This window comes from Acanthisitta chloris, unplaced genomic scaffold (assembly GCF_000695815.1).
Source record: "Acanthisitta chloris isolate BGI_N310 unplaced genomic scaffold, ASM69581v1 scaffold5452, whole genome shotgun sequence".
Classification (NCBI taxonomy): Eukaryota; Metazoa; Chordata; class Aves; order Passeriformes; family Acanthisittidae; genus Acanthisitta; species Acanthisitta chloris.
Window position 1 is genome coordinate 107,455 of NW_008658685.1, and position 21,453 is coordinate 128,907.

Genomic DNA, 21,453 nt, shown 5'->3' on the forward strand with positions numbered 1-21,453 from the left:
GTAAAACAATATATTTTGTTACCTTTTGGGCCCCTACTAGTTTGTACAGAAACAATCCTTCAATTTTCTACATTGGTGCTTTCTGAAGAAGCACCTGACCCTATAAAACACAGCTTTATTTGGAAAACTGAGGCCATCAGGCTTACAAAATTAGATAGACTACACCACTGTATAAGGAGCACGTAGAAGGGAGATTGTTTTTTGCCTGTCCATCTGCCTGCCAGGAACAGGTTTTCCTTCATCTCCTGCCATCCTCCAGCTCTGTGCTCAAGTCCTAGACATTACAGCAGAATTGTTCTTCAGTAATCAGGAACCAACAGCCACTTCGGTAACATGCAGGGCCCATAATTCTTAGGTTCATTTTCCTCCGCTTCTAAGGCCTCAATTTTTAAAATTTTTTTATTTTAAAACAGACTGCCATTATTGTATTATTGTAATTTTAAAGTGACTGGATTTATGCCTAAACATCCAGAAAATGTGAAGACTCCAAAGGAAAAGGCACAAAAAAACAATACATTCACAGAATCCAAGGTCAGGGCTTTTGACAGTGGCCAGTATCAAAGCTAGAAGGAAGCTGCCAAAATGAGGCATTAGTCTTCTTTCTTAGGAGGGAGGAACTCTTATCTAAATCCTTTGTAGACAGAGAATATTGTCACCACCACAGAATTAAGTCGGGCTGGTTTAGGCTGGGGATTTGAATCATCCCCATGAGCTGACAGGAGAAATAAAAAAGCAGCCCTGAAAACAAATGCACACATACTCCCAGCCTAATGTGACAGTGTATTCTACCATGGACATCTCATTCCTTCCCCATCTCTTACTAGTTACACTGGTTACTGGTTTCACTTGAGATAGTTGCCCTTTCATTCTGAGACAGGCAGGCTACATCATTCAAACTCTAGCTGTGGACTACCCAGGCAAAAAAAAAAATTTACTGGGAAAGAACCAAAGAATAGCTCATCTTTCTGCAGTACAATGAACCACAATAGTTACATAGCAAGCACACAGAGAGAAATAACTGCAATGACCTTCACAAGTTTAAAAAATATCTTCTTCATCAGCCTTAACTGCAATGCTTTTTAAATTTCTGTGATTGCCCAAGCAATCTGTACTGTCTCAGTAGTCCACATACTTGCACAGCATTGCTTTAGGTTCACCTCTAGTTCTGGACAGTGGCTGGGTGAAATTCGAGCACAGATCTGTTAACATGCAAAACACAACTTGTTTTGGTTTGGTTTTTTTTCCACATCCAAAAAGAAGCAATTTGTTTTAAATGCTAAATAAACTCACCCCCAAAACCCCAAATCTTTCACAGAAGTTCCAACCACAGAGAAAGTCAATTTCAAAGTTGTGATTAAGGATTACGATGGCATTCTCCTTCCCATACTTCTGGTAATTCTCTGGGTCAGTGTAGAGGGTGCAATCAGTGCCTGACCACCATTCCAGCAGCATCACCATCTCTGAAATAAAGAATAAATATATGACTGTACACAGTACATGCAAAGCCACATGTTGAAAACATCATTCACCTCAACAGCACATGGCAAAGAAAGGGCTGTAATGAAGAACACATAATGAAGGCTGTTTAAAATACAGCTGTCTTTACAAGCTGGAGAGTGGTTTCTCAGCAGTCTCCTAGTGACTATCGTATACCTTTCACCTTCCTATTTGCTTATCCCATTATCAAGCACAGGCTTGTATTGTAGGCTTTATATTTGTTTTGCTTGGAACTGTAAGTCTGACCATAAGACTTATGAATCAAATCTTTATTCAGCAAAATCTCTCTGGTCTGGGGCACAGGAAGTTGAGGTGAGTCAGTAAAGCCAAGAAGCTTGGAGAGCTCTTATCTCCATGGAGATGGAAAAAGTAAATTTAAAGCAGTGGCTTTCCTGAAGCAACCCACATCTTGAGCTGGGGGTACCATGGGACTAGATGAGAGCAGTCTGTCAAGACCAAAGAGGAGTTAAGGGACACATTTGCTTTCCATCAAAGATATCACAGAAGTTCTGAACCAAAACAAAGGTGTAATGTGAGGGGTTATTCTTTATTAAGGGAAACACATCTCCTTCTCAGGGCAGATCTGTGCCATACGAATGTCTCTGCTGGAAGAACAAGTCGTTCAAGATACTCTCCTGGCTTAAGACAAGCCTGAAGGCACCACAAATCCTCATTCACCTCGGGGAAAATCAAAACCAGGCCAGTCTTTGAAACACTTCTGAATTCCTTTCAATTTAGGTCCCCTACTGGCCTCAACTAGTGACCGAAGACAGAAAACAGCTAGGAACAAGTAGTCTACATTTTCAGTCATCATGAGCAAAATTAACTGCCTGAAGCTTTTGGATGACATTGTGCTGTACGCTGGGGAACACGTATCGATGACATGAATGAATTTTATCCAGCAGCATTGCAACCAGGCTAATAGACAACCTCTATTCAAACAATGTTACCTCAATGTAATAAAAGCATATTTATGGTACAGATAACTGACTGACTTGTCAGTCCACCTGCTTATTTCTAATCAGGGCAGTAACTACTACCACAGCAGGAGTATGTATTATTCAATGCATGCTATTATGCATCAGAACAGTATTCAGAAATGTGGAAGGAGCCCTAAACTACCATATGCTAACTGAGCAATGGCAGATTTTACATTGGAAACTAATTTCCCAATGAAAGCCAAAGATGTTCACTTCTCTGGGAGACAGCTGTGAAGATACAGCAGTGTATACCTTCCAGACTTCCCCTGCTAAGAGCTGCCTTGCGAAACAGTTTTACATCTTTCCAAGGGTGTAGCTTTCTATTAGATTTATATTGGAAATTAAAACCCTCCATTCCCTAAAACACAGAAAAGAAAGGAAAGGAAACTAGTGACAGGATTTGTTTGTCTTTTGCTTTACTAGCAACCCAGCTAAGAGAAGAAATGACTACCTGATGGGATTTTCTCTTTTTTAACCTCTACTGCCATTAAATCTATTCCCTAAAACAAACAGGTAGAGATGATGATGATGGTGAGCCTCTCTTGACAAAAAAAACCAACTTTACCTGAGGAAAGTCATCCCACTTTAAGTGTGGAATTTTTGTTTTGTCTTTTCCTAAGGAATTTGAACAAAACTGATAATACATCACAAACCTCACTATAGAGGTGTGCCACATGTATAGAGCTCTTCACTTACATATTTTCCATCTCAAATATATTCCAAAAAAAGCATAGGCAAAAATATTTCTAGATGTGGTTTGATTCTTCGGGCTTCACATAAGCAGGATTTTTGTTTGAACAAATACTGCAGAAATAGGTCCCTACTCCTCATCTCACATGCCATTTGTCACTAGTGTGTTCAGGCAGTTGCTGCAGAAACACAAAGCAGGCACTGAACGCCTCTGTATTTAAATACAATAAATACCATCTGCCAGCCTTTATGTTCTTAACATGCTTCTTCCCTTCATCTTCCCGGCTCTTTCTTTCCCCTTCTTCCTAGCCTCCTTTGCAGATATCAAGCAATGATTAGTAGTGTCAGTTTGTGCCACTCTTGCATCATGTCATCAGCTTATTTCCACAACCTGCCACAGAAATTTATAACCCAGCAGCAACTTGCTGCGGTGGCTTAGCCACACAAGGTCACTCATACACGCTCTCCTGCCCTCCTTCACAGTGCAGCTGACCAGAGCAAGTTTCCTCCTCTTCGGACACCAGTCAGATCGTATAACTAGAAATCAATTATACAGGGGGAAAAGAAAAAAATCTCTTGCTTCCAACCAGGGCTGGTCTAAGATTTCTAAGGCTTCACCCCACCCACTTTGATAAGATTTTGGAGTTCCAACATCACAACTGAGCTGGTAAATTTGCATTTAACCACATCATGAGGGTTCCTACCTTGCAAAGCAATTCCACTAGTGACACTCAAACAATGCAAAGGAAGGAGAAAAATCAAAGGAACTTGAAATCTCCATTCCCTCCTTTGAAGCCTAAGTCCTTGCAATATATTACAACTGGCTTCAGAAGAAGCTGATGAGAAGCACAAAACATGACTTCAAATGCCTAGTATGGATACTCTGTCTGCTTAGGAATTTTGAGGTTTTCTACCTTTCTGAAATAAAGCAAGCCCTCATCCTGCTGCACAGAACAGCTCCTACCTGCTGCAAGAGTAAATTGCTTCCTAGCCTTTCACTGCACAAATCTGAACTGCTTCAATGCTTGCGCTTCTAGAACAAATAACCAGAAAGAAAAGATCTCCAAGGCAGACGCAAACTATAAGTAGTTATATGAAAAATAACATTTAAGGCAAGAAAGGAAACACAGAGCTTATTTTCCACCTCAGTGTTTTGCAAGAATGACTCATTGGAACAGTTAACACTGTTCTATCGACATTGTTAGCAATTCCTTTAGTTAACTATTCTTGATAAGGGCCAAATGACTTACTGTGGTCCCTTCCAACCCTACCTATTGTGTGATTAAGTGATAAGCCATGGAAACATATGCTTACCAGATTAATTATAAATTGCCTACTGAAAAATGCAATTTAAAGCATAGTTACGTATTGACTCAATAAGTACAATAATTTGAAGATGTTAAGTAAGTGCGTAACCTGTTTTAAGGAGCTACAGAACTGTTTCCCTCCATGACCATTTTCTTCAATCTCTTCATTTTCTTTAACCTATGTATCAAGGTGACACCAAGAAAAAAAACTTATAAAATTCTTATGGAAATATATGGTAAAAGGCATAGTAAACTCTCCAATACAAATAAAAGCAAGACAAGTGGGCAAGCTGTGACCACCATTTCAAAGAACAGATGGGATGAAAGGCTGTGTGATGAATGAGTGCATTGCAGAAGATGTGGGAAGGCACTTTAAAAAATGTAAAACTAAGTCTAAATACAAACTGACAGACAGTATAGTCCACTTTATGCTTGTCTGTGGAAGAATGACTTACAATAACACCTTGCTACCTTTCCAAATGTTCAGACTACACCTACTAGGTGCACCTCCTAAACATTTTCTGCATAATGAATTTAGTCTACAGGTAACTAAGAAAAGCAAGTCTGTATCGTTTCTGGACTTCCCAAAAGCCTTCTCTGTACCACAGACAGGGTTAAACACATGAATGATACCTATTACATTAACTGCAAAGCTGCCTAAAAGGTTTTCAAATTACTTCCAAGTATTGATGATTCCACAGCCTCCTTACACAGACTATTACAGTGTTTCATTATGCTGTCTAACCTGGCCAAGAATTTATTTCTGGTCTCTACTGCCTTTGTCTCTGCAGGAGCTGCAAGTGATTATGAGGAAAACCTGAAGGCAGGAGCTCTACTGTAAGCTTGCACTGATTACATACATGAAACTGGAGCCCAGATCTGGAACATTACTACATGTCTAAAGGGAAAAAAAAGCATATACAAAAAAAGCATATACAAAAATCATATACATATTTCCTGTGAGCGGGAACAAAAAGTAATTCTTGGGGAAAAACACCCTGCATCTGGAAAGTCAAGCAATGTCTCCTTTTCCCCCAAGGTGAGGGGGGAGTCATTCAAGGAGCTCTGCCAGACAAGACATCAGCTCTCCAAGCTTCAAGCACATTCCCTTCCATTCTTTACTCTACATGTGCAACACATGCAGGTGTGCATGTGAGCACCAATGAGGTGTAATGGAGCAATCTGGTTCACACCTAGACAGAGGTCCTGGTCTTCAACCTGCAGAAAAATGCTTAAGATGACTGGTTAAAACAAAAGAGAAAACCAAAATCCAGCCCCCTCTTTCCTTAGCACTGCCACCACCCATTCCCTAACCCCCATTTGCCATAGCTGGTGGTATAATCACCAGCATCTTTGGACTTCTTTTCCCCTCCCTTAAAGCTGTCTTGGAGCAAAAAGTAGGTGGCTGATGAGGCGAGGGACAGGGGGAGATAGGCAAGCATGCACACAAATTTAAAAGGAAAAACAAACAAACCCCTTCTCTATTGGCTGCAGCTCCACTTATGGAGATTTTTGCCCCAGTCCTCATGGAAGATCCTGTAAGCAACTCGCTTGAACAACTCTTCAATTAATTATATGGCTGTACTTTTAGGGACAGAAATCACCAACAGAGAGGGAGGCAGAAATTAAGACTTTTAATTCCCCACCCATCACAGTAAGTTACTGGATGTGCTTGCAAGGAAAAAGATAAGCACAGCCTAGCCTTTTCATATGTTCAGGTTCCAAGTCCCATTCATTTCAGCATTTGCTTGCAGGAAAATCTTTTAATGTACTTTTCTTCAACAATCAGATATTCCAACACAGACTACGTGCTGCTTTCGCCCCAAATGACTGAGGTCAGTATAGCATGTGCACAACAAAGAAGTTAGTACCAACAGACAGTGAAAGAAAACATGTTGCTTGGCAAGTTCCTATGACACCACCATTTGCTTTGTATGAGTGTGAAATCAGGCTGTCGCATCTCTTCCGGATGTGGTTTCTTGTTGCCCAAAACACCATCAGCTTTTTATACTGTGTGCAGGGGCACCACCACAGAGGAACTGCTTAGCAAAGAAACAATGGTTAACAGTGCATTCACTGCAAGCCACTGTGCAGAAGGAACCCCTTCTCTTTTCAACACTTTCTTTTAAGCAATTTCCTATATATACACACAACAAAAAAATCTTTTTTATTCCTGCATTCTTGGTCTACTTGTAGATTTTATTAATTTTATGCCCATATATGTTTAAGAAAAATTGTCCCTACCTAGCTAGTTGAGTAAACCATTCACTATTATGACTATTAGGTTTATTATAAAGACCTGAACATTCAGTTCTTCGTAGGAATAAATTAGTTGTCAGCAGAAGAGAGATGACAGCTTGAAACAGTGCAAAAGCTATGAAGCCAAACTAGCAAGTGATCTCCAAGAAGCTTTTGGGAAGAAGCTACTGATGCTCTTAGAGGAGAAAGTTATTTGAGAAGAAGAAACAACATATATCTGCCCTGAGCAGATATGCATGTTTATCATATTGGTGGAGTTTAGTCCATAATATACTAAAACCAGTGAGAAGAAAAGAAAGAGTGATTATGAAGCTATTGCTTCTGTCACCTCCATGATGCCTGTGTACCTCCAACTAATATTAGTGTTCCACAGACAATTCTGCCTTTCTCTGTTCTGTATCCCTACTCTGACTAAACACATAGGTACCAACTCTTCATCCTCTGACAGGCTAAATGGATGAATAGATAAATTAACCTTCAATCAACTCTTCTCAAGCTGAATTTAATCTGAATATCAAAATTTCTCTTTTAGGCTTGAAGAAGGATTTTTGTATGCAAATACTTTCCAGTTATGCAAGTATGCCAACTGGTCTAACAAAAACAGTACTCTTTGACTGCAAAGCAGTTACATTATCCATTTTGCTTAACTCTATCCCAACTGTGTTCAGCCAATCAGACAATATCATCCCAAACAGTAAAGACCAGATACACTACAGCCTCCTGTTCACCATGAGGACAAGTAGTGTCTGTTGATACTTCATGATGTCTAACAAACAGCACTTCACACAAACAATCCCCACTACCCCCAAGAAAAGTAGATTGGGCTCCAGATGTCCATATTAATTCAATGACACTAACCTACTCTTCTACTGGCACAAACTTTGTCTCTCTTAACCAATGAGCATCATCCACTATCTCAACTGCTATGTGCACTCAACTATTTCTAAAGTAAATAATTAAAGATTTATACATTAGACATCACCTTCTTGAAGCTGAACACAGGTTTCTGGCATGCACATCAATGATACATTCTGCTGAGGAGGTCTGTTAGGATGCAGAAGGTACTCTGGAGAGTTATGCTCCGAGTGGTTCTGTCCCAACTGCTACTTGAGGTCTGCACTATGAAGCAGATTTTCTGAGTAAGAAATGTACGTAAGACGTATCATGAAAAGTTTTGCTCTGTCCTTACTAGAAGGAAGCATCTCATCTCAGCGAGCAGTAGCTGGCGTCAGGTTTCCGTGAATATTAGATTATATTCTTTATTAAATTATTCAGTATTTGATGTACACAGACTAGGAAATTTAGTACATTTATCTGTACAAGCACAGACAGGCACAAGAGATGAGTGCTGGGAGCAGAAACATGAAAAGAGTAGGTAAGAAACAAAATAAGGTGTTAAGCATTCTGCAGTGAATCAGTAATGCAGGATTTGATACCAGTTAGTTAAGTTTGGACTTGCACAGCAACCACTTTCTAAAGAGACAACCAAACAACTTTCATATTCTGGCACACAGACCCAACCTGGGACAAAGCAAAACACCACCTGATCCATCATACATCCCTCTCCTGCCATGTCTTCATCAAGTATGACCCTGCATCATGCCTTACCCAGGGGAGTGTGAAGGACTAACTTCTGTGCCCCACAAAGATGTTGCAGCAATGATAGAATAGGTGAACAGTACATATGCTACTCCAGCTCTCATTTTGATGTTTAGGGTAGCATATTTCTGTCTAAATCCCAAAACAGAAGCTTAAAGGAGAGCAGGGTGACCTATATTAAACATAAGCAAGTGCCACAGATAGACTCAAAAAATCAAATCCAATATTTATGCAGTGGTTACAAATCTGCTTCCAAAGTTTTGTATAACACCAAATGCATCAATAAGTATTTGCCAGCAGGTATTTAAACTGCTACAGTTTCCCTTCAAGTACTTTGTTGACACCAGACAGGCCAGGAAAAAAGATATTTCATATCTTAGATAAGCAATACTAAGCCAATCACACGGTACAATAAAAGAAATTGCTATTAATAAACTTTGTGGATGATACAAAGTCAGAACACAATTTAAGAATCAGGTGACCTTGAGAGGTAAGATAAAAGAAACATAATTAATTTTGATAGAAGAGATCACTGCATGATGTCTTGCAGAATTAATAAAATAGAGCCTCATAATTTGAAAATGACAGAGGAGAGAGATATCTGGGAACATTAGCTTCCCACTGAAAGTTTCTACTCTGCAGCTCTATGAAGAAAATAGATGGCATTAGGGTGTTTGTTCCTGGACAGAAGGGAATGGTGCATTGCAAGACTGAGAGAATCTCTGGGCCAGCACATGAGTACCAGACACCCACACTCAGGAAGGAAACAGTGAAACAAAGCAGATGCAGACCAGGGCTGTCAGGATGACCTGAAAGTAGAAACGTTTGGCTCACTCAAGCTACCAAGCAAAAGCTAGAAGAGGATTGAGTTGCTTCCTGTGAATATGGCTTATGGATAAGGAAGGTTAGCAGTACAGAAAAAGAACAATTTAAGCTAAATACCACAATCACAAGCACATTCATGTCTGACATGACTGAAAATACAAGTATCCAATATTCTGAAGCTTCTTCTAATTCCTTTGGCAGATTAAAAATACTTAACAGCTTTATAAATTGATTAAAATTCATCTCAAAAAGAGTACATTATACCACCACTAGAAGCAGTATGATTTTACTTCAGTGATACAGGAACTCCTTCCCAGTTCTATATTCTATAACTAGAAAAAAAGTGATTTTTCCAAACAGACTGTCCTACTGACCTCTGCCATCTCTTCTATCACAGCTTGAGAAACACACTGCAGAGAGGGAAACACTTTGCTACCACAGACTACAACAAGCACTCACTGGCCAAGAAGGAAGCCTGCATCTCAGAGCAATAACCAAAGGCCTCTGTATAAGCAGGGTAGCACCCGCCAGACATCTTTCCCAAAGGGGTTCTCAGTTGAACATCACAGGATCTGAAAACTGAAGTAGCCACGAAAGCAAATATGAACCTAGTTAACAGGTGTCAGCCTTAACTTGTATTTATTCAATCACAATTGAATTCTTTGACATAACAAGTCATTAGCATTTCCTTAATTACAGGCTGATCAACATTATCCATACTCAAGACTTACACTTTCACTCAGAACAATAGTACATGCACACATGTGACTGAGGGGCTTTTTTTGCCATATGCATGGCTTACAAGTACTAAGTAGATCATCTAAACATTCGAGAAATTATTTGACTCAAGTGAATTGCATTTAATCCACATATTTAGTAAGACCTATTTTCACACAATTTCACTCCTTCTAGCATGTATTCTTACAATAGTCTTAATTTCTATATATAGCAAGTTTATCCTCCTTAGTTTCAAATCAAAAATATTTCAGCTTTAGAACAAAGCATTGCAGACAAGAGAAAATCCCATTATTTTTGTTTCTTTAAATATATGCCATCAACATGCTTAACCTGCATTTTCAGCTACAGACAAGAAAGATGTAAATTTATCTCTCAGAAAAATGACTGATGATAAACAGAACTACCAGTTGCCAAAGAAAGTAATCTTCTGCACAAATTGGAAGAAAAGTGAATTCAATTAGGAAGCTGGACAAAAGGTAATTTAAATCCTAAGAAAATGTGCAGTGTTTTGAAATAAAGCCTGTAGTTAGAAAGAGTTACATTTCATAGAGATGTAAACACAAAGAGAAGGCACTATGGTCTCTGCAGAACAGGAAAACTAGGAATAATGGCTTCTAAGGTTTCTGTACTTTTTCAGCAATACTTACATGTGGCTTTTGATTGCAGGTAACTAGCACACTCGTAAGAAATATCCATATATTACCAGTTATAATATGCTACAAACTATTTATTTTTAGAATTAAGGCAGATAACATCTACTTACTCTTCTTATGCACAAGTTATTCTATCTGGGTTTCAGTAATGGAAATGAAAAACTGAGTACCTGTATTATATCATCAGAGTTAATGACGAATAACCACAGAACCTCTATCACTGAGAGCACTGTTCAGAACAAAACCATTACTCATTTTTCACTTGCATTCTATGAATTCCCTGTCTCTGCCTGTAATCTTACAGCATCTCATCACATGAGGTCTTGAGAGACAAGAACTATGTCTCAGTGCTTATTTTAGCTTCTTAATCCCTATCAGTGACTTTCACAAAATGTCCTTTAGAGAGACAACAAGGTCAGAAACTACAAATCAAACAAATAGCTTTCATGAATTAAAAATAAAGTACTACAGATCAAATATACCTATCAAGTATCAAGCTGTGATTTTTGTACTGGATGCTGTTTATAAACCCTCAAGATGACGTTATTCAAACATACAAATATACAAAAATCTCCACTTTTCTTACCAAAGATTGCAATACACATCAGAAAGTGAACATTCTGTTGTGACATATGCCCAAAGTATACAACAATATTACACCACGGGTAAGGACACCAGTGCCTCTTGGTTCACGTTTCGTTTGATTGTGCTTGCATTCCTATTTCCTCAAAGCTTTTAGTAAACAAATCTACTGGTGCAACATCACAACCTGCTCTGACAGCCTACAGCTCGTGTGCTCCAGCAGGTGAGGATGCAAAGGTACTACCCAGTTGCCTAATCTCTCACTGCTCAAACTGAAAGGGCATCCACAAAAAGCAGCTTTACTGGCTTCCTACTCTGTAGTTCCAGTAGCTCAGTATAACACTGAAGAAATCCTGCACAGAGGTACTAGCTTCTTGCTTTTTCATGTCTGCTGCAACAGTGTTGTATTCTTAGAACTATTTGTGTTGAGCAATTTTCCTATGAAACAGGTTTAGCTTACATGGTACAAGGAAACCTTGCATAATCAACAGCCTCTGAGTTTACATTCATCTATTCAGTACCCAAAAAGAAAGCCTCTGGCAGTTGCAAAGGGCAGGCTGTGCTTCTCTGGTAACCCAAGACATTTTCCTATTCAATGCTTTGCAAATTATGAAGAGCAGCAGCCAGGCATACCATTTCAAGTAAATACAGAAGAAACAGTTATTGCTTCTTTTAAAAGGCACAATCTGACTTGTCACAGCAGCAGCAAAATAAAGACCCATCTCACAAACAAGGTGCGCATGTGTCAGGAGTAGAGAGGTATCACAAGATCAGATGCATATGCACTACTGATATTTCCATCCACTTTATCTCAAGTATTTTTAGCACAACAGAATCATTGCAGGGGGAAGAACCAGGAAATTTTTCAAGATTTAAGCAGACGATACAACATTACATAATGTATACCAGGTACCAGAATTTTATCCCATCACAAACTCATCAAAACTGTAGAGAAAACCCAAAACACAAAAGGCAGCGTATTGTAAGAGTCAGTGATGTCCTTGAACTCATATAGAAAATTCCTTTCTGAATTTTCCTTCCCACCTTTGTTGCCTCAACTTTCTCAAAATGTAAGATACACAGGACCCATGTGACTCACTGACCTGGATGCAGCATTTATCAGCTTGCAAAACAATGGAGGCAAAGTTATCCTCTTCCCACCCTCTAGGCCATACACACTACTGATTTGCAATGTATTGAAATACTCTGCTTTAATTCAAGCAGGCTGACACTTCCCCTTTGCATAAGGAAGACCTACAGCTTTTTAAAATCAATCCTTCTTGATGGTCATTTGGACTTCTTACAGGATTTCAGCCACTTGAAATTAAGAGGAGCCATAGTAACAGCACCAGTTCCAGTTGCTATATCAGACCCATCAATGGCAGATTGCATAGCTGTTAAGTTGCCAGCTGGCACTGTGCCATAGGTCTTTGAGGTTCTGTGCAGGCCATTTGGATCTTCTCTAAAGTCCTGCCTAAAAAGCTGGAAAGCAGAAAGCCAGTGCAAATAAACACTATTTAGCATTTAAATTTACCAACTGTATTTGAAGGCTTTGACAATAACCTCCTGTGTTATCAATACTGCTGCTTCAATGTCTCTGCAACTGCCTGCACCACAACAGAGCCAAGAAGAAGGGACAGGAAGAGCCTTGAGGTACTTCAGCTTTTCTCATTACAAGCTTCTTATTTGAAAACAGTGTAATTTTTACCAGGGGTATTTTACCAATACCAGTGGAATTGCCATGTAACCTGGTAACAGTGGAAGAAACAATGCCAAGTAGTTCAGCTGAAGGACAGAAATCACTCATGACCTAGGTTGGTGTGAGCATCATTCCTTCCTATTTTTTTCTTACTGCCATGCATGTGACTGAGTAGCTTGTGAGACAACACTTCAGCCAAATGACATGAAAAGGCACTTCCAACAGCCTGGCTCTGTGGGATGAAGCTTGCATGGAGGCTTCCACAAGGAAGAACTCAACCCAGAGTCATCCAAATACAGATGTTGCAGCATATCAGATCAGCCCTTGGCATAGTACAGCAATGATGCAAGGAAACAGATCTCAAAAGTTCAGCAAGGAAGACTTTGATTCATTAACTTCTTGCAAGGGGTACATGGTCTTGCAGAGAAAGAGCAGAGCTTCTACTACAGAGAATTCAGCCCCAAACCTGAAGTCTCCCTCTGCTCTTAGCTACGAAAAAAATAGCTAAACAGCAAACAGTAAAATAAATCTAAATGAGATGCAAGGTACTGTTTTAATACACCCTTTGTTTTTTTCAAATCAGAGCTAGCCACTTATTAAAACAGCCCACACAACAAGGAATGTGGACAGGAAGGAGGGTTTCACCCACCACCCCTGGGTGATGGGAACAGAGGAATCACTAGGCTGGCCACAGAGCCCACCTTTTAGATGTAGAGAACAAAGGCAGGGTATGCAGTGCACAGAAACAGTCTCCAGGCAAGCACACAAGGCAGAGTTCTTCTATGGAGCACAGGGCACGCACAGGCGGCAGAAAGCAGAGCTCACTGATAATTCCTCAAAGGCATGTGCTAATCAGAGGTAACCTGTGACTGGCAAGGAATGATATGCTAAAAGGAACACTTCTAAGTGTGTCATTTGGAATATTAAAGTACAAACAAAGCTTCCACTTTAAAGTGGCAACAACCACCTCCTCCCAACACTTACTAGTCTGTCAACATAACTTCAAGATAAAAATCACAGATTTGGAGAGAGGATGACATATTATGCAGTTAAAAACCAAACCAAACTGAAGACTGATGGTACACACATTTTTTTTTTCCCCCACTTTTTTTTTTCTCCTCCCTCAAACATACACTGACATTTACTTAAGTTGGCCAGATCCTCAACTGGCATAAAAATAATCTTTGTCTCCAGTGTAGTCAGTGTTGCACCATACTGAGTTACACAAAATAAGGATTAGACTCATCACACCCATTACAAAGCTAAAGCTTTATCAGTGCGCTTTGATCTTCTTGGCAATTTAGCCTCCATGCTTCCTTACTCACAGAATTAAAACCTGCATGTACATGTGCATGAATTAGCTAGTGTAAAAAGTGAAAAATACATTGCTTTATTAAAACGTTACGGCTGTAATTTTCAAGGCTGACTTTACACAATGATAGTTCTGGTCCTTGCTGTGCCTCAGCTGTATGAACACAATCCATTTCATTTTCTTACAGAATTAAGACAATGAAACACTGCTAATAAAAAGGTGATTCACCCTTTTTGATGGACTGTCATCAAGGTTTTCTCAGACGAAACATACCAAACAAAATAAAGGACAGACAATTTAATATGGCTGAGCTAGCATTCTTGTAACACAGCCAAGCTGAAATTGCTTTGGGAACCAAGACTGGAATCAGATTAACGCAAGATGTTAAATGCACAAGCCTTCAAGGTAACTGAAACACAGAGTGGGCTTTCCTTATAGGGGCTGTGATAGGAACTGAAAACTTGTGGTTAAAACCTGTACATTAAGGCACGTCTATTATTTGAGCCAGGAGCTGATCTGAGCATGAACCTTGCACACAATCCTTTCAGTTACTGCATGTGTACAGCATGCACACCACCTCACTTCCCAGCTCCACTCCTGCTCCCATTCCCACATTGCCTTCCATCTCAAAACACACACTGATCATTGCAGGTTAATCAGATGCTCTCTAACATAACACCCTCAAAATGTAAACCACAATTTTTCTTCAGGTGAAGAAGAAATTTTAATTCAGCATATGTATTCTTGAAACAAGAGGTTTCAAGTGATGCTGCCTTCTCTAATGCAGTCCTGAGGTAGAGGGGTGGACGAATGCAGAAACAAGTTTTGTTCATTTCTTTAGCCACTGTTCTTTTTAAACTATCTCCATGCCGCAAGTTAAAAGGAACCCTCTCTTCAGAAAAAAAATCAAACCCAAAACAGCTGCACACTTCAAACATTTAATTTCACAGCTTTTTTCTGTCTTTTATCTGGACACAATCTGCCTACAAAACGGCTTCTTCACTCCAAGTTACACAGTTCGTGGAACAAAGCCAGCCCCACAAGTACAATGGGTTTAACACACATACAGATCCGCAGTAGTCAGTGTTTTGAAATGCTCTTTTCAAACCCTTTGGGGAAATTAATTATTTAACAGCCACATGTCAGAGATATTTGTCTCATATTTGAAGGCTCCTCTTATCCTTCTTCCCCAAGGAGTTTAGCAATACGCCCACGTTTCAACAAAGCAGCAGTTCCTCGTGGTAACAGAACCAGTCAGTGCAGATAATAATCAATCAGGCATTTCTTCCTGCTCCTCTGTCCACCAGGATTGCCCCCAAAGGTCAGAACACAGATCCTTGTTGAAGGCCTAATGAGGCAGTGAAGGGAGCAGCTGGAATGACCTTCCAAGTGTAATACCAGGAACCAGTAAAAGTGCCCTTGCAGACAGACAAGTTGGTCCCACAGGTTTCTTCTACTCACATTTATTTGTCATATCTCAAGAAAAGACATCCTATAAAAGTACACACCTGAAACAGGCACTGCTCATATATGAGAGCAGACAATCTTCCTATTCCTCTTTTGGTCTTCCCTGTTTAAAAACGTAATCATGATTACAGGACTTTTCTACATCAAGAAATCAATGACAAGCTGGAAATACAGGAGAGACTCCAGCATCCCAACTCTTTACGTGAAGGTCAAAGACAGCATTATTATTCCACACCATTTAGGACAAAGTACTCAACAGTATTTTCAATCTTCTCATATTGTTCACAGGAACCACCTTTGAAATACAGTCCTGAAGATTACTGTGGCACTCCAATATCCTACACAACACAGGAAGAACATAGCATGCCACGGCCCTTAAAAGAGGTCCCATTCTCATCTCCATCTTTCCAACACAGAAGAATAACTTTTAAAGGACTTGTTTACATGGTACATATAACAAGCAACAGCACAGAACAGTCTTTCCCATTAACTTTAACACACTAAGTCCAGCAGTGCAAACCACATAGCCTGGGCTGCTTCTAGAACATCGTGTGTTCTTCTGCTCACCTGCACTTAAATAATTATCTATTTACCAACCATAATTTGCTTTCCACAGGAAGAAACCTATCACTTCTTATCAGAATAAAGTCAGTATCTCAAAGACTCATAGATCTGCCATTCCAGCCTTTCTAATTCTCACCTGACAACTGCATGAACCCTACAGGAAGCTACAAGCTATTGCCACACAACAATGGAAATTTAAATCACCTTTCAGGAAACCTTGAATTTGAGGCATGAATTAAAGAAAAGCCTGTGAAGACACAAGGGAGACAAACTCCATGGTAAGTTTTAATCCAAGCAGAAATTTTCTGAGCTCTTAGCATTTAAAACAATACTGAAAATATAATGTTATACTAAAACGAAAAGGTACCATGGACTCAATTTTAAACTGAAGATAAATCAAGAACACTTGGAAACTAAAGAGGTATGTCACCTACTTCCCCTGTGTATCTTTCTCCTTCTCTATGCGCACAAAAGGCATTACATGTTCAAATTATAAAGCTTTAATTGATATATTTTGGTGGGTAGGGCAATTAACTGATAAAAATTCAACTGAGATCAGCTTGCATTCAATTTCTGAAAATATAACCCAATCCAGATAATACAAGCACTTTTCTGAATACTGCAAGGCAAACATCTCCCTCCCTATCTTTTGCCTTTGTACAAAGAATAGCATTACAAAAGTATGGCACATAGGCCCTACAGATAAATGGTTTGAGTTTGCAGTAAATAACAGATTCTTTAGTTCTCTATAGATAGCTTGTCAATCTAGAGTCCTCACCAAACTGCAAAGCATCAGCACATTGCACATCTTTAGATGAGGCACTGTAGGAGCTAAGGGGAATACCTAGTAAATGTCAGAGAATGGTATGAGTTTGTTTGCTTTCAGAGAAAAAAACAAACCAGTAAGACTCGCTACATCATAGGAATGGAACTCCTTTACAGCAGCAAAGCTGTATTAATGAGAGCCTCTGCCAAAAGCCTCACAGCTGCAGATTTCCCACACTTTCCCAAATGCCGAGGGTAAGCTACATTAGAAGCGACATCAAGAAATGGAGTCTATACAACCACTATTTATATCTCCTTATCTAACACAGGCAGCAGATACATTCATTCATCAAAATCTTCCATTAGCAGTACATATTGATTCCTGGATTTTTTTAACAGAGCCACGAAGTACCAATGAGCAGTAAGAAATATATGTACAAAGAAAAATCTTTGTGTTAAGGAATCCCACTTATTTTTAAACTTTCAAAGAAAACCCCACTTTCAGAGATGCAATATACCAGAGATTCAATTTAGAAAATCAGCTAAGTGAACTGAAGAATAATCAAACTGAAGCCTACTTCCCACTTCTTTACTACCATGACACTCCAATACAATTTGCTGGAGTACAGAATAAGCACACAGATATAACATACTAATAAAAGTGTACTAACTGAAGAGCAAAACAATCTGCCCACAAACAACTGCACTGTAATATCTTTGTTTTGTTTCAAGTATTATTTTGGCAAGGACAAAAGCAGGTCTGAAAAACAGGTAACTGCCTTCCCAAAAACCAAGCAGATGAAAGAACTGTTTTGCACACATTTTTATTTGGCTTCTTATCCACAAATAAAGAATTCCTGCTTCTGAATGTGGTGTTGGAAGAAACATGTTTAAGCGTAGACTACTCCAAGATGGATGTAAAGGAAATTTAGCAACATGCATTCAGATTGCACAATGAGACCCTGTTCCCTTGCAACGGTCTCCAAAGACAGAAAACAATACAACGCTCAAGTAAGAAGTCTTAACCTGAAGGCTGCAAACAAGTCACAGGAAATAACCACCTAGCTACAGAGGAGAACCAAGTATGTGCACACAGAAGCTCTTGAGATAAAAGAGTCACACTGAACCTAAAGTACCTGCTAGAAGGGCATATTAGTTCCTATTGGTTTGGAAATCCTCCTGCAAAAAGTTGGTCAGACACCAGACACTTTAGTGAACTTTCTGGACCAGCTACTGAAATTATTTTTACATGATGAGCCTGAAAACCTACTCTGCAAAAACTTGCTATGTGACTTTCATGATTTTGGATGAGGAAGAATCACCCAGGTGTACACTCTCAGTGGTGCACATTGCTCAAAAGGGAGCAGGGGGGCAAGAAGTTGTAGCCAACAAATAGCAAATGAGACAAGACACACTGCACCTCACTTGGATGTTACATCAGTTACTCCTTGATCAAACACAGGAGAATTCATACTTCTCCCAGTAGTTCTTCCTATGGAGGTAGTGTTCTTCCCTGGACAGGTTTGGATTACTGCCAGTTTGTATTTGTTTGTATCTGGTGATGGTGACCAACAAGCTACTCTCTGCATCTTTGCATGAAGTTTACACAGCATCAAGAGTCTATCCTTCAGATTCAGTACCATTTTAGCAACTAAAATCTGGTCTACAGCTAAAATGGGGTTTCTACAAATATGATACATTTCTTAAGAACAATTTGATCTTCTGGTTGTGATATACATCCTTAATGAATAAATAACTGTAGCACCAAAATTTCTTCACATTCTGTGATAGCCTTGAATCACCAGATATTATGTTTCTGAATTATGCCTTGTCAGACAGAAGTACTTTCCTACAAACACTCAAGATTTACCCTGGTTCAGTAATCTAGGAAGCTTGCTGGCCAAATCTAATGCTTAAAAGGTGTTAGAAACTTTGTGATTGCAATGCCAAACATCAAACAGAATGCAGTTCACATTCTATTGTTTCCCTACCATCCCTCTCTCCAGTCTGCAGGCTATCACCATCACCCTTCTTCAGATCAGAAATCTGAGGCAATAAAAAAAAAAAAGGGGAAAATGAAGACAAGTGACCTCTACAAAGGCCCCAGTGACAACAAAATAGTATCAGTGACAGTGAAGATGCTCTCTTCATTAAAGATCAGACTAAGTGCTTCTCTAGGACTTCACTAGTCTCACATAGAAAACATCAAAAGCTTTTTACACAGAAAGCAGACCCTTTCTCCTGAACTAAGAGCTGATCATAACAGACCATATCCCTTTTAGGTAGAACTAGGAGCTCTGCGGAAGGTCATGCACAGGTGTCATTCATGAACAGAACAGCACTATGCTCACACAGTATGCTTGCAATCAGTATTCTTGCTTGATCCATTCAAGTTCACTATCAACACTTGAACTGCTACAAAATCTGAATAACAATACCTTTATGTGGCATAAAATGAGAGGGACTGAAATGTTACTAGTTGATACAGCAAATTAACGATAGTAGGGAAAATATGGAGGCATATGCTAGGCACTGCAGAGGACTTAGTCATAGTGATTAACGCAATTCCACAAACACAGTCTGGAAAAAAAGGGAGTTCAAGCTGTGATGGATGCAGCAAACACACACGCACACACACAGTCTTACTCTACCAGTAAAATAATGGAGAACCTGGTGCAGTAATTGACTCCTTCTGTCTTTCCAAATTAGAGAAAGTCAAGGTTTGGTCTCAGTGTAGAAATGCACAGATAAGCAGAGCACTGTCACAAGTACATAGCAGGTATAATAGGGTATTAGAAAGCAGGCTGGAGGAAGGCATTAATGAATAAAGGCAGATGACACTTCAGAGCAGATGATTTCTACTCTTAACAAAACATGTACATTGTCAAAGCTAAGGAAACTAATACCTTTTGAAGGCAAAACTAATTTCAGGGTGACAGAGATCTACCAGGACCCCTTTGGAAAGCTTGAAAAGAGAAACCAACCATAAGACCAAATGCAATCTACTAGTAGCAAAGCGTGCATGCTCATATGTGTTTAGGCACACACAAAAGCTTGCAGGACAGCAATTCAGGCAACTCAGCAGTAGAGCACGTGTCATCATACTATTGAGGAATACGTTCAGTGCAGGTAGTTGGATGCGCAGCTGCAGTACCAGCTGCAGGTTGAGCTCTGGGGAGCAGGAGCCCCAGGCACGAGGCTGTGAACTGCCTACTCCTTGCATAACAAAGGGCATGAGGCTCACCTAGGTGACAAGACACAGCAGAAGCCAATGGCTCAGAGTTTTGCACACTCGGACTGTAATGATATATAAAAGACCAAGGTTTTCTTTGTTTGGGGTCACTCCCCGGAGGCACCAGCTCGGGCTGTTTCTGTGTTACTGCGCCGTGAATAAACTGCTTTATGGAACGAGACACCTGAGCCTCTGCCATGGGAAACCCGGGGCCGAACCGGTGAGGAAACCTGCTAAGTGTGGGGTGTGTAGAGAGTCAAGCAGGGACCTGTCGGCTCACTGGAGCCACCGCTGTGCCTTCACATCTTCAGTCCCAGCAGTGAAAGTCTCTGGTGGTGGGACTGTGACTGCCAAAGTGGCTCCTGAATGGTCAGATTGGAAAGTTTCCTTAACAATATTACAAAAAACACTGAGCAACAAAGAAAACATTTCAAAATCACAACCACAAACAAAAATGGTGTGATCTCCTTGCTACCCCTAAAAAGGATCCTGACTGATTTTATGAACAGCATTATACAGCCTATCACTTGAAGAGTCGAGGTTCATATTTCAGTATTATGACATACATCCCTAAGTCTACTTTCTGCCCCCTCTTCCCCTAGAAGATGACTCAGACCCCAGAATGATGCAAGCAGAAGCTGAAAAACATACAAACACAGGCTACAGCCTATTTTATTGCTTGAAACATTTAATCTCTTGATCTCTCTGCATTATTTTGTGAACAAATACTGATACATTTTGTTTACCTACAGTCCTGTTTTCAGGGTAGCTACACTCCAGAGTTCTTTGCAAGACTGCTGACTACAAGTATGTTTTGGGCAAACAAAAGCAAAACCTTGAAGTCATAAAATTCAGATACACAGCTATTGAAAACTGGATGACAGGTTCATCCCACATTAATTCAGTTTTTTAACACTAAAAAGACAATTTAGCTGTAGAAGCTGTTAAAGAATTCTACTATTAAATAATTCATAATTTGTCCTATATTAATTTTAAATTAATATAAATTTAAAATTAAATTAATAGAGAACATCCTGAGTGCCATCACACCCCACATGCAAGGCAATCAGGGAATCAAGCCCAACCAGCATGGACGTATGAAAAGAAGGTCCTGCTTAACCAACCAACTTCTCTGACAATGTGACCTGCTGAGTGGATGAAGGCAAAGCTGTGGATGTGGTCTGTCTAGACTTCAGTAAGGCATTTGACACTGTCTTACACAGCATACTTCTAGAAAAACTGGCTGCTTATGGCTTTTCTGAGTGGGGTGTTCTTATTGGGGTA

At 39.7% G+C, this 21,453-nt stretch overlaps 1 protein-coding gene across 1 annotated transcript in view; it reads right to left on the bottom strand.

Moving 5' to 3' along the window:
- Positions 1–21,453, bottom strand: part of AGPAT4 (1-acylglycerol-3-phosphate O-acyltransferase 4) — a 65,186-nt gene that overhangs the window by 34,683 nt on the left and 9,050 nt on the right. Inside the window, exon 2 of the mRNA XM_009085183.1 lies at positions 1,291–1,460. Coding sequence (XP_009083431.1) covers positions 1,291–1,460 — 170 coding nt within the window. The remainder of the gene's footprint in view (positions 1–1,290; positions 1,461–21,453) is intronic.